Source organism: Nelumbo nucifera, chromosome 8 (genome assembly GCF_055504915.1).
Source record: "Nelumbo nucifera cultivar China Antique chromosome 8, China Antique-T2T, whole genome shotgun sequence".
NCBI classification, from domain to species: Eukaryota; Viridiplantae; Streptophyta; class Magnoliopsida; order Proteales; family Nelumbonaceae; genus Nelumbo; species Nelumbo nucifera.
The window spans coordinates 24,168,353-24,183,096 of NC_142656.1; the positions used below are offsets into that span (position 1 = coordinate 24,168,353).

The following is a 14,744-nucleotide window of genomic DNA, read 5'->3' on the forward strand; positions in this document are numbered from 1 at the left end:
AGGTTCCACCCAAAGCCAGAAGTTGAGTCTGAAGGAACTAAGAAGGAAGAAATAGGTTCGTTGTTTAGGTTTGACAGAGCAAATAAAGAGGGGAACTGATCCATCAAAGGGGAATCCCCAACCCAAATTTGTTCCCAAAATTTTATTAGGTTATCTGAGTTCAAGCCATACATGATCCAAGGAGAGAATGCTGGAAGTATATCATTGGATGGCTTTCCACGGAGATGCAACTGTAGCTCTTGCTAGAATTCTAGGATCCTAGCCATTGTCCTCCAGCCCATGAATGCCAGCCACAATCTTCGTCCTAAAATTTCCTCTTTATGCAAAAGATCCTCTCGTTACTTCCTCAAACTCCATTTATTCTCTCTATTTGCCTCTCCAAAAGATCCCCTTTCTTCCTTCGAATCCAAATCCTCAATCTGTTCCATCAAAATTTGCTTTCTTTCCTCCAACCTTCCAATCTCCAAAAGGTTCCACTCTTTAATCTAGATTTTTAGGTATTGAAGCTTCTCGTGGAATCTCATACCCTCCCAATTAACTAAAGGACTAAATTGCCCTCACCACTCTCTAATTTTCTCAATAATCAAAATACTCCTTAGCATTATTTAATCTAAATACCTTAGTTCTCACTCTAAACTATGTAAGAACCGTTTACTGAAACCATTGTAAGACAGAGAAACCCTAGCAGATTACTAGCGGCAACTCCTGTGGGTTCTTCCTTGGTCGTAATATCAAGGAAACCCTAGTCGAAGAAGGGCAATGCTGATAGAGACTCCCTTTCTTCTCTGTTCGATGCTGTTTAGTCGATTTCTGGTTGGCACCTTCATACAAGTGTTGGACAGGTGTGTTCTTGTTTTTGTCTTTTTTTGGCCAATGGTGTGAAGGCCTTATTCCTTGGTTCTATACATTCGTTTGGATGCTGGATTGTTAGACTGTATGGGCTGTAGTCAGAATGATAGTAACGTCTGCCTTGGCTGTGTTGGACTGATTACCGGGCTGGTTTAATGACTGAACAATCACAGAGTTGATTTCAGCAGGTTCTTGTTTTCTTGAGGGTTGGTATTCTGCTTGTGGCTGTTGTGTAGTTGTGTGGGATTTGGACTGTTTTCAGCAGTATTCTATGGCAAATTATGAATCAACTTCATCGGGGGTTACACCGACCCGCAGCACAGCTGGTATGGGAGGTGAAAACATGATGTTTCCCATGCCAATTACCCCTTTAAATGGTCTGAACTACCTGGAGTGGGCTAAAAGTGTAAAACTCTATGTAACAGCAAGGGGAAAAGCTGGTTACATAAATGGAAGGGTGAGATAGCTGAACATGATAGGTGGGACCAAGAAAACAGTATGGTGATGTCTTGGCTCCTTGCAGCCATGGAACCTGATGTGAAGAACTTTATGTGGGCAGACACCGCTAGTGAGATCTGGGAACAGGCCAAAACTACCTATTCTGAACAAAGGCATTATGCCAAGGTTTACCAGTTACAAGCTGAATCTTCAACCTATAAACAGGGAAATCGTAGTTTGTCTTCATATTATTCAGCCCTTACTTCTATATGGAAAGAATTGGATCATTATCAGGCTATAGAGTGGAAACATGATGATGATGCTAAGGCCTACAAGAAGTTGGTCTCTCAGCAACGTGTGTTTGCCTTCTTGTTGGGACTGAACCCTGCCTATGAACCATTGATAACTCCACGGGGTATACTCCCTTGTTCAATCGGAAGAAAGTAGGCGGATTGTGACAACTCCACGGGGAAGAACAAGTTGTTTTGGCTGCGGTGAATAATAACTCCACGGGGAAGAAAAGTGACACTAAGAAGACTGATGATAAAGACAAGTTGTTTTGTACCCACTGTCGGCGTTCACGGCATACACGTGACACATGTTGGGACATCCACGGGAAACCCAAGTGGGCAGTGAAGAACCAAGAACAGGGTAAAGGTCAAGGTCAGAAGAAGATGAACACAACACAGAATGCTGCACATGTGGGAACCCAAGATACTCAGGTTGTTGGTACTACCCGGGACCACCTTAATAATTCTGACCCCAAGGAAGATATAATGAATTCCTTCAGAGAACACCTGGAGTCTTATGGTAGGACTTTGCGATAGATGAATAGCTCAGTCACTGGTACTCCCTCTACTTCATTTGCATCTACATCAGGTAATATGGCTTTTGCAACCCATGTCACTCCCACAGGTTCCCCTTGGATCATTGACTCAGGGGCCTCTAACCACATGACTGGTAAGCCGAACTTGTTTAAGACCTATAGCCTTTTGTCAGGAAGGGATAAAGTGAGGCTTGCAGATGGCTCATTCTCCTCCATTGCAGGCCAAGGATCAATATCTCTTCCCCATGGCCTTAACCTGAATTGTGTATTGCATGTCCCTCAACTTCCTATAAATTTGCTTTCAATTAGTAGTATCACAAGCTCTTTAAACTGTAGTGTAACCTTTTTTCCTGGCTCATGTGTTTTTCACGACCTAACTTCTAGGAGGACGATTGGTAGAGGGAGCCTAGTGGATGGTCTCTTCATTCTCGACAACAAAGCTGGTCTCTCGGTGTCATCCTCAGAGTCACATAGTCAGTCAAATAAGAGTCAAATTTTTTTTTGTGGCATAGTCGTTTAGGTCATGTTTCTTTTGAAATAGTAAAGTCTTTATTTCCGGTTTTATTTAAGTCATGTTCAGTGTCAGAGTTCCAATGTCAAACGTGTCAATTGAGCAAACAATGTAGAACAACTTGTCACTCAAGTAATAAAAGATCAAGTGTTCCTTTCCATGTTGTGTATTGTGATGTATGGGGGCCTACTAATGTAATCTCTGAGGGTGGATATAAGTACTTTATCACATTGATCGATGATTACTCTCGCTATACATGGGTATTCCCCATGCGTAGTAGAGATGAAGTTCCAAAGATTGTGAAAGACTTCCAAATGATGGTATTTACGCAGTTCCATGTTGAAATACAGATCTTCCAATCCGACAATGCAAAAGAATACTTCCATGGTGAGCTCAATGAGTTCTTTGTCTCCCACGGATCTATTCATAGGAGCTCATGCACCAGAACACCACAACAAAATGGTGTTGCAGAAAGAAAAAACAGACACCTCCTTGAGGTAGCTCGCGGGATGATGTTACACATGAATGTTCCAAAAAGGTTTTGGGTGGATGTTATACTTGCAGCTGCTTATATCATCAATCGCATGCCCTCCAAAGTGCTGAACTACATGGCCCCTCATCAGTTATTGTACCCTCGGTCCCCTTTATTTTCCATTCCCATGAGAGTCTTTGGTTGTCGTGCCTTTGTCCATGATTTGTCTCCATCTCGAGGTAAGTTAGACCCTCGGTCCATTCCTTGTATCTTTCTGGGGTATCCCTCCTCTCAAAAAGGGTATCAATGCTTTGATCCCGTTAGTTATAAGTTTTTTGTGTCTATGGATGTCTCCTTCTTTGAGTCTGAGCCATTCTTCCCTACTTCTCCTCAGGGGGAGAGTAGTAGTGTGGAAGAGGAGAAGTAAGTTCAGGTCCGCAAAGTCTCTCTTCCTTCTATTCCGGACCTTGCTCCCTTTCGTGTCTTCCAACGTACATGTCGTAGAGATCAGCAATGTGATAGAGATGTGGAGCAGCCAAACATTGAGCAACCGACACCGTTAGACTCCCAGGAGGTAAGTCCAATCCCTGTTGCACCTATTGATACCCCTGCTCCTACTGTGGATGACCTTGACATTCCTATTGCTCAACGAAAGGGAGTCAGGTCATGCACTACCAAACACCCCATTACCCATTTTGTCTCCTATGATCACATTTCCACCTTATACCGAGCCTTCCTATCTGCAGTTGATTGCATCCCTGTTCCTAGAAACGATGCAGAAGCCTTAAAATGCCCCGAATGGACAGATGCCATGAAGGAGGAGATTAATGCTCTTCACAAAAATCAAACTTGGGAATTGGTGGATCTTCCAAAGGGGAAAGACCCCGTGGGGTGCAAATGGGTGTTTACGGTTAAACACAAGGCAAACGGAGCAGTTGAAAGGTACAAAGCAAGATTAGTAGCCAAAGGGTACACACAAGTGTACGGGGTTGACTATGATGAGACTTTTGCTCCAGTGGCTAAGATGAACTCAATTAGGGTTCTCCTGTCATTAGCTGCTAATCTTGATTGGGAATTGCATGAACTGGACATAAAGAATGCTTTTCTGAATGGTGACTTAGAGGAGGAAGTATACATGGTTCAATCTCTTGGATTTTGTACCAAGGTAAGTGAAAATAAGGTGTGCAAGCTGCGAAAGTCTCTTTATGGCTTAAAACAATATCCCAGAGCTTGTTTCAGTAAGTTTCACATGGCAGTTCAGCAGATGGGCTTCAAACAATGTCAATCTGATCATACACTCTTTGTGAAGAGATGTCAGGAACAGGTTGTTGTATTGATAGTGTATGTGGATGATATCATCATTACAGGAAGTTGGAGTTCAGAAATACAAAAATTGAAACAATTCCTTGCATCAAAATTTGAAGTGAAAGATCTAGGTCCCCTGAAGTATTTCCTTGGAATTGAAGTCGCCTGCTCAGAAAAGGGTATCTTTATCTCTCAAAGGAAATACACCTTTGATCTATTACAGGACACAGGCAAATTAGGTGCAAGGCCAGTAGAGACTCCCATGGATGTTGACCACAAGTTGGGTGACTGTGATGGTGAGCCTCTGAAAGATGTGAAACAGTTCCAAAGGTTAGTGGGAAAGCTGATTTATTTGTCCATGACCCGTCCAGACATTTCCTATTCAGTTGGAGTTCTAAGCCAATTCATGCACTCTCCTAAGAAACCACACATGAAGGTAGCAGAGATAGTTCTTAGATACTTGAAAAATATCCCAGAACAGGTCTACTATTCAGTAAACATAATCACCTAAAGGTGGAAGTTTTTACAAATGCTGATTGGGCAGGTGTTGTGGATGACAGAAAGTCCACGAGTGGGTATTGCACATTTGTGGGAGGAAACCTAGTGACCTGGAAAAGCAAGAAACAAAGTGTGGTAGTAAGGTCAAGCGCTGAAGCTGAATATAGAGCTATGGCACATGGGGTGGCTGAAGTCCTTTGTCTAAAGAATCTTCTAGGGGAACTTGGAGTTGTTGTTCATAATCCTATGTCTCTTTACTGTGACAACAAGGCAGCAATAAGCATCACCAGCAATCCTGTCCTACATGAGAGGACCAATCACATTGAAGTGGACAAACACTTCATAAGGGAAAAATTGGAAAAAAGAGAAATTTGCATCCCTTATGTCAACTCCAAGGAACAACTTGCTGATGTCCTCACAAAAGGGCTTCCATACTCGTAGCTGGGCATGATAGACATATTTAGCCCAACTTGAGGGGGAGTGTTGTAAGGCTTATTTAATTGTTACTTTATAGTTGCTGTTAGTAGGTGGTCCTCTTAAGATACTGTTAGTTAGTTATTTTTCTTTTTTTCTTATTAGTTTGTTTCTAGGGTGTGCCGCCAGGGGCATACTTGTAATTTCAACTCTTTTTTTTTTATTAAGTTAATATAAATAATGAGCTGGCGGCAACCAGAGACAGTTTTCTTTTTCTCTCAATCGTATCTCCCTTTCCTTCTCTTTCTCTCTCTCTCGCCTCCCACTCTCCATGAATGATTACAAATATCAAAAGCAGAACTCTTTTTATTACTTGAAGAAAAAGATTGTCTACAATGCTTTCCAAGTAGACAGCTTTCATACTCTAGACCAAACAACTTAATAGACTTAATAGAAATTCAGGAACAAAAACGTAAAGAATTGAAAGATAAATGACTTAAACGATTATGCCATAGCATAATCTGACTCACAAGCTCTAACCCATTACTCCTGTTGTTGACATGATGACTCTGATAACTTGGAAGCTTATCTAGTAGGTAGATTCCATTCACCTCATGACCACTCCCAATCGTCCTCTCTAACCCCAAATCCTAAAAAACACAATGATTAGGAAAAAAAGGTTATTGAACACTTTAGGCTCTTGGTCAAGCTACTAACAGCTAAAAGATTAGTATGTCTAGGAGCATGTAGAGTATAAGGTAAAGTAATGGTGTCAAGTCACTCTAACAAATCCCTTCCATACTATGGAAACATGAAAACCATATGTAATAGAAACTTTATCTCTACTAAAGCACAACTGATATGAAGAAAACAAGGTAGAAACATTGGTCATATGCTTAAAGGCACTTGAGTCTATAATCCAGAGAGGTCCATCCTTGAAGTGGAGACATGGTTAGTAGTGACATATGAAATACCTATACGAGCAAAGGAAGTGGTCTGTCATGTCCTAGAACTGCCTACACTTTGTTCTCCCCCTTGAGATGAATAGGAACTAGCAGTGTCTCGCTAACTCATATATTGCCCATACTTTTCCAATTTGACCTTGATTACTACTGCTGCAATAGATTCCAAGGAAGCTAGAGTGTGAGATATGAATGACTCCCCAATCACTACCATATTGGCATTCCCCTTCTTGTTCTTGATCCAAGCCAGTATAAGGTGAGGGTGGAGCTTTTAACAAGTGTATTCGGTATGCTTGGGTCTCTTACAATAATCACACGCCAAGTCCTTATATTCCCATTTATTCTCATTGTAACCTTTATCCCCATTGGGTTTAGGCCTGTTAGTGCTAACCATGGCTGACTACTCAATCCCATACTGTCTCATCATAACATTCCTCCTACTCTCCTCTCCAAACACAAAGGCATATGCTTAAGAGAGAGTGACACTCTCATGGGAAAGAATATGTTGTCGGGCAATGTCAAACTCCGCATTACTTCAGCCACAAACTCAAATGCGCTGTTCTACCAACTTTTGATAGGTAGTACCATCATTCATACTCTCCCATACCACAGCCTCCAAGTGATCTATCTTATTTCATAAAGTTTTCAAAGCAAAAAAAAAAAAAAAAACACTACAAGTGGTTTATCTCCCTGTCTTCTTGATTTCTCATTTGATAGGCTCTAAGAACATTCTAGTTTTGAGAATAGGTCTTCGTTGCTCCATCCCAAATATCTTTAGTAGTGTTTGCCGACAAAGAAAAAAAAATCTGCTAATAGGAGATAACTTAGAATTAGACAACCAGGTTATTACCATGTAGAGCTCTGTAAACTAGGTCATGCTGCCCACGGGCTAGCACTGCCCGGTCACTGTAGCAAGTGGGTTGTGCTAGGCCTGGATCAAACCTCTATGTTGTGCTAAGATGGGGTTTTAAGGCCCACAGGTAGCACAGACACTGCCCATACATATAGGGGTGTCAATGGACCAGTTTTGGATTGGACTCCGTCCAAATCAAAATCCATTTGGATGGATTGGATGGACCAATAAGACATTGAATTTGGATGGACTGGACGGACCAATATGACATATTGGATTGGACCTGGTCCATCCATAACGAATTTATATTGGAATATATTGGACTGAGTCAATATCTGGTCAATGAACCAGGTTTGTGTTGAAACCAATCTAAATTAACAGGAATTTGAACAGATTGAACAGTCTCTGGACCAGTCCAAAATGGTCAAAAATGTTCATTGGACTGGATTGGACCGAGTCCATTTGTAATGGACTCACATTGGACTGGACCGGATTGGACCAAATCCAGTCCAATTGACACCCCTACATACATACATAGATGTGTATATAAATTTTTATTTTCAATTTTATTATACTATTTTTTTCCAAATTTATTGTAATATTTTTCAATTTAATTTTATTATTTCATATATGACCAATTGATCAAATCAATTGTATACATTAAATTCAAATGAAATAAAATTTTTAGAATTTTTTCAATTTGTTGTCTAATTTGTTAATTGTTCGTGTTTTTTGTTTAGTTTTATTTTTTAGTTCTGTAATTTTCACTTAGCAAGAAAAACAAGAAATTTCCAAAAAAAAAGAGACAGGTCCACCCAGGCCTGCAGCCCAACTCGGGCCAATGTTTTGAAAATTGCAATTGTACCATAAATCGTAGAGAAAATTGAATCAAATTGTGTCATAAATTGTAAGATTATTTCTCTTTTTATAAACTTGTCAAAAAATAATACATGCCAGTCTATTTACTGGAAAACCTGAAAATCCCTTTATGTTAAGCAAGTTTATGTTCATAATAGTATCCCATCATTGTCTTCTAAGACTAACACAATCGGTGGATTTGAGGACTTCTTTTATTCAAATGTTTAAAATATGCCAGCCATGTATGCTCTTAAATAACAAGGATGGCTGTTAACATCAGGAATATGGATTCATGAAATCTAGATAATGTAGGGAGATGAATTCAAAACACAAAAAACATGGGGGTGGGAGCAAAAGCAAATATGTCCAAATATAGGAACACAGCTGTGGGAAACTTCTAATATTTTTAGATGATGATATATATATATATATATATATATTAATCTATAGATTTTAAGTATGCAAACACACATTCAACAGGATTCAAATGTCAATATGCATAAGAGACAATTGAACATATGTGAATCAAGCTGTCTGTATTTTACTATTAAAGATGTATGGAGATGTTTCAGATGCAGTTCCATTCTGTGAACCATGATATTTATTCTTCTTTTATATTTGGATTTTGGGCATACACAAAATTCACAAGCATATAGGGGTGCAAGTCGGGTATCCAATATGAGGAAATTACAGTGTCATCATTCAAATTTTAGCAAATCTTCAACCCGAGCCTGCCCAAATTGCACCCCAAGGTAGGGCTGCATCTTTGTGTGAATGGGTCCCACCCAAGGGCCCAGGTCCAATGCTTTGTTAATTCTCCAAATCTGATAACTGGTTTGCACCCCTACTACAAGCACAAGAGCATACACATGTATTTGCAAATATGTGTATCAATGTATATCTATGTCTGCGTCCATGTTCTAGATCTGGGAGTTGCCATGCTCAGCATGGAGTTAGGCCCCTCTGAATAGATTTTTTTTGGTGTATGCAGGCTGACTGAGTTGTGGGTTTTGTTTCATCTGCCTTGGGAGCTTTCTAATGTCTATGCTTTTATCTGTGTTTTCAATAAAAGCTTTTGAGTTCCTTTGGGAGTTTTCTAATACTGCACTGCTATCTGTTTTCAATAAAAAATCTTGATCTCTATTATCAACTGGGGAAAAATCAACATGGGTTCATGCCTTAGGTGCACAAGGAATTACATGTATAGAGATGTCGTAGATCATAGTTATTTTTCACTTTTGTTATTAATCATCAGTCCGGAACATCTTGTTCATAGGTAACATTGACTGCTCTTGAAGAGATGTTTCAAGCTGCACGTAGTATAATGGGATGGCTTAGTGACTGTGCAAAGGTATGCCTCTTACCATGTGTATTGACTAATGACTGTTGATAGCATCAATAATTTCATTACCATGAAAGATTTGGATATGTTTTTTGTAACCACTGGATGATTGCAACAGGTTATTGCATCAGAGAACCAGCCTGTGAGGTGGACAACTCCTCTGGGGCTCCCAGTTGTGCAACCTTATCTTAAACCTCAAAGGCATCTTGTGAGTGTTTCAGATTAATGGAATCTCATCAAAATAGATGTCCATAAAAATCCTGGAGTCTGAGATGCTAACCATGTAAAATTTTCAATTGGAAAATAACTGGACAAGGGGCATATTCTTAGTGAAAAAGAGGGAAATGGTCCTACAAATAAAATTTATGGAAGGATTTAAAGTTCAAGTGATCATGAATTTTTACTCTTGATATCTGATCTGGGATCCTCCCCCCCCCCAAAAAAAAAAAAAAAAAAAAATTCAGGTTTCCTGATATTTTCTTTCTTCATAGTGATTTACTTTTTATTAATGCCCAAACTAATAACTACATTTTTCTCCTTGAATCTTCCAACTAAAGCAATTTATACCTAAACTGTTTATCTTTGTTCATGCCTCTCATATTATTGAAAATAAAATCTTTTACTTTCATTTCTCTTTTGAGAAAGGGAGGTGCCGAGGTGGCAAGGGATTTGCAGTGGCTCCTATTTTTGAAGTCTTTTGTACTTTATATGCGAACCATCTATTGTAAAATGTAGATGATACATTTGTTCTGAGAAGTACATCTTTTGGAAGATGTTGCATAATGCACTCCCAAACTGACTCCCTGTAGCCAAAAAACTTGAGTGCCTCTCATGGTGCTGTAACTTTTACCTGAATAGAAGTTCTTGTCGTACCTCAAAAAAAAAAAAAAAAAAACAATGCTCCTTTGATTTTTCCTGCACATTGTGTAACCCAAGGTTTGAAATTTCGCAACGTATCGGGCCGTATCGGCTGATACATATCGTTCCGACAAGAGCCCAGCATGCGGAATGTGTAGAAATCATCTGTTCCGTTTCTTTTTGTATGTATCGCATCGATACACTTGATTTTTTTGGGTGCTCTTCATTCATTAATCTCTTTAATTAATTCTATATTTAATTCTAACTTTTCTTTCATTAATTAGTCAATTACTCCTACTTTAAATTTAAATTTGAATTTTAGCGAATTCTCTTATTAATTCCACTAATTAATGATACTCCCTCATTAATTTCGCTAATTAATGATCCTGTCTCATTAATTTCGTTTTGTTAGTATAAAAACTATAGACTTTAAACAATGGCAAGATTCGAACCTTACTCACTAGGTTTTAACAACCATAAGACACCACTAGGCCATGCCCATTTGTTTGTTATGGTCGTATGCATTATTATTTTTAAGTAAATTTTCTCTTTTCTTAATGGATATTTATTAATAAATGCTAGAATTAATTATTAAAATTTATATACTAATAAATATATGTTTTTTTAGGATATATTTGAATTTCCTAACATATTTATAGGTATCTTAATTTTTAGTCTGTATCTATTTGTATCCAAAGCGTATCCTGATACGTCTCTTAAAATTGTCTTTCCGATACTTTGAACCTTGGTGTAACCTTTTAAATGTTAACCATGTTTTACTTATGTGCATGTTGTGGTTGCAGGTTAGAACTTCCCTTCAGGTTTTGGCTTTGCAGCGGGAGGGTGATTTGGTATCTCAATCTTCTTTCTGTATTTTTGTTCTCTTTCTTTAGGTGATAAGCATTTTCTGAAACTTGGCTCTTGTCTCCAACGTCAGGTTGAGGTTAAAAGACAGAGAACAGCATTTCCACCCAATTTTGTACACTCTCTTGACGGGTCACACATGATGATGACTGCTGTTGCCTGCAGGGATGCCGGCTTACATTTTGCAGGTTTGTCTTGCTAATTTGTGTCAGCAGTAGATTGGAACTCTGTAATGAGAACGTTTGGTTACAAAAATATCACTAAAATGGATCATGTATGGCTTTTAGAGAGAGAGGAAAAAAGAAAGGTGAAACAACTATTTTTGTATTCTAAAACTAAGAATTATTCAATTAGAGTATAATTTTCCTTTTATTTTGCTGTAACCATTTAGATCGAAATCCCATTCAAATCTTCCACTATTTTGTGGAACAACTGCTTTGTGTCATCAATTCTTGTATGAACAGTTCATAGAAGAAACAGAGAATTGGCTTTGGTTTCCTCTTGATCTGAAAATGTTTGAAATCTTCAATTTAGTTAGCTGAGACAACTTATGGCATTATCTTGGTTAGGTTGAAAAATAATAGGTGAAATTTTTATAAAAATGGTACTTGGATTCTTTAATGGAAGAGGAATTGGCAAGAAACATGGGGATAGGTAGGGTGCAACAGGGAAAAGCAATAGGCAATACTGTATTTTTGAGTGAATAATCGATCATTGGTTCAAATAAGTTTTGATGATCATTAATCACTGAGTGAATGAGCCAGACAACCGTACACAGTATTTAGTGGGTAGTGCAATACTGTCACAGAACTCTTATGTTCAAGACAAATGCTGGAATCTACCTGGTGACACAGAGGTGCCTTAACTTCTTTTTGTTATTTTTTAATCCATATGCACTGATTCTATGGAGAAAAATTGTTTGGACATGATTCTTGCAACTGGTTTCAAATGATTGGGATTAAGACTGAGTTGGGTTGTATATGCATTGATTCTGGATTTTAACTTGGATCATGAATCTGAGGCTAGAGCATGTTTAGGTTTGAATATCTAGATGTCTTTATTTTCATTTTTATTTATTCAGCTACAGTAAAGATCCTCATTTTAAGTCACCAATACTACGAATTAATGTCCTATGAGTAAACCCATAAGGAAACTAAAAATATTTGTAATTTCTGATAGGCTTTTGAACCTGGTCTCACTCTCTATTTCCTGTATCTGAACTATATATGTTCTGCCAAATCAGCATTTTCAATTCTGTATGTAAATTCTTAACTTACTAAAAAAAAATTGTTTTGCAGGAGTGCATGACTCCTTCTGGACACATGCATGTGATGTTGATAGAATGAACCAGATTCTTAGGGAGAAATTTGTGGAGCTTTACGACATGCCAATACTTGAGAGAGTAAGCATATTTAATCTAGTATTCTATTTTTATTAAGGGTCTAGATGTGAAACAATGGGTTCCTTGTGTACTAACTATGCCATCAAAGAAATGACAGATTAATGTGATGCTTTTATTTCAGTTATTTCTTCATTGTCCTAATTCTGGTTCTGGTTGTGTCCAGTTGCTAGAGAGCTTCCAGGTATCCTTTCCATTGTTGACATTTCCTCCACTTCCTGATAGAGGCGACTTTGACTTGAAAGAAGTTCTTGAATCTCCATACTTCTTCAACTGAACACTACTGTGAGCATTTGCAAAATGCTGGCCCAATGTGCTGTATAGAAGGATCAGATACACTATAAAGACTAAGCAGAATGGAGTGCAGTTATTTAATTGGTTGTGTACTTCTATGGAGGGGTAGCTTCCACGAGCTTAGAGTTATTTGAAAGAAAATAATGCAAAATAGAGAAAAAAAATGAGAGGGCGAGAAAAGGCACCTCCATATCAAGACAACATCTCCAATGGGATGCTTGTGATATTCCCTTTGAAGATATATTCCTGCAAGGATTATCTAAGAACTTCCTCAACCATGGTGATCAAACCTAAAGGTGCTAAGGTTGGTCAGCTATTTTACTTAACCACATGCTGAAGGAAACAAACAGCCCTGACATCATACTTCTGTGAAATATCATAATCTTGGGAAATTTCATGAAGCCAGAACTGGGGATCTGTCGAGCTGACAGAATGACAAAATTGACTGAAATGCCGGGTGCTCTGCCTGATGTTTTTCCATTGAAGCTGATTTTATTGTTCTCATGGTCAATTCTTGATTTGTTGCTTTGTTGGGCCCTTGTACTGGGCTTATTATTTATTCTCTCAAGTTCTGTTTATATCATCCAGTGTATATTACATAGGTCAAAGGTTCAGTTGCTGTAATTTTACCAGCCATATGGCAAACTGCACCATGTATATTTATTATTTCAATATAATGTCATAAAAATATAAAGTTTGATTCTGCTGTATCTGAATTCTCGTTTGTCAACATAGACTGAATTATTGCTATCAACTGGAGTGTCTTTTGCATTGGCCCAAGTTATAATGCCAATCAGATAGACAGCACACTAATGAAGCATATCATAATCTCAAAGCTTACCAATTGCAGCTATGTACCCACATACTGCAACTCTGCCAGTCCCGGTTTACAAATGTTTAGTTAGCGTTATGTAACATAATCCAATATGAAGAATATATGGGGATTCAATTGTTCTAATACGTCCTGCTAGACCTGGGATCAATTGGACTGTGTAATGCTTCTAATATTTTTACAAACATACAATGAAATCTAAGGGGTGCATAGACAAAAACGACAATGTAATGAAACCTGATTTTGAATTCTATGAAATTCTTGTTTAAACATAGTTTTACTTCACAAAATTTGGTTTAATTGTCATCATGTATACTGGTAATCTGATAAAGACATTTAACTCTAAAGTGATGGATGCCATTACTGAATTTCATGCTGTCATGGCTTCAATATCCATTAATTGATGCTGTATTTACCATGGTTTTCAAAACTGTACCAGACCAGATGGTCGGACCGGAAAAAACGGGAACCAGTCAGGTGACCGGTTCCATTTTTTCCCAAAACCGGATTTTTGCAAAAAAAAAACCATTGATTTGGTCAGCAAATTGCTGACCCAGGCAGTTGAACCGTTTGAACTATTCAGCGGTTTTAACCGTTTTTTATTTTTTGTCAGAACGGGCCAATTGTTCGGTTCGAATGGTCGGACCGTTCGACCCGAGAACCAGACCCCTGACTGACTCGGTCTCCGGGTCGGTTTTAAAAACCTTGGTATTTATTTTGTAGCAAAGTTCAAAATTTTACAATATATTACTATGTATCTTATGATATGTATTGGTTTTTGAACAAACTGATACACCATTTATAAGGATTTAGGAGGTGTCTTAAGTGTAATTAGAGTCCTACCACAGTGTAGAAATGAACATTTGTGATACGTTGAATTTTTATATCAACCAATCATATAAAAGATATCATGTGGTGTATTTACTTTTCATCTGTTATGAGGTGTATTTACCAATTACATTAAAACTTTATAGCATTAAAATTGTCAACTGTGATATCTCACCAACTGATTTGAGTTTGAAAAGCGGTCATTTTATGCAAAAAATGCTACAGGTTAGAACTATATCCAGCCCTTCCAAGACCCCATGTATGGACCGACAACTTTAAAATGTGTAAAATGCAATTTTTGCATTTTAGTTTATTGATACTGAGAACCTTGTTTTGTAGGA

The 14,744-nt window shown here is 38.1% G+C and overlaps 1 protein-coding gene across 1 annotated transcript in view; it reads left to right on the forward strand.

Annotated features, from left to right (window-relative positions):
• LOC104609168 (DNA-directed RNA polymerase 3, chloroplastic) overlaps window positions 1–13,453 on the forward strand; it is a 45,738-nt gene extending 32,285 nt beyond the window's left edge. The window contains exons 14-19 of the mRNA XM_010275403.3: window positions 9,263–9,337; window positions 9,447–9,536; window positions 10,990–11,037; window positions 11,124–11,238; window positions 12,349–12,452; window positions 12,616–13,453. Coding sequence (XP_010273705.1) covers window positions 9,263–9,337; window positions 9,447–9,536; window positions 10,990–11,037; window positions 11,124–11,238; window positions 12,349–12,452; window positions 12,616–12,726 — 543 coding nt within the window. The 3' untranslated portion in view covers window positions 12,727–13,453. The remainder of the gene's footprint in view (window positions 1–9,262; window positions 9,338–9,446; window positions 9,537–10,989; window positions 11,038–11,123; window positions 11,239–12,348; window positions 12,453–12,615) is intronic.
• Window positions 13,454–14,744: the final 1,291 nt, after the last annotated feature.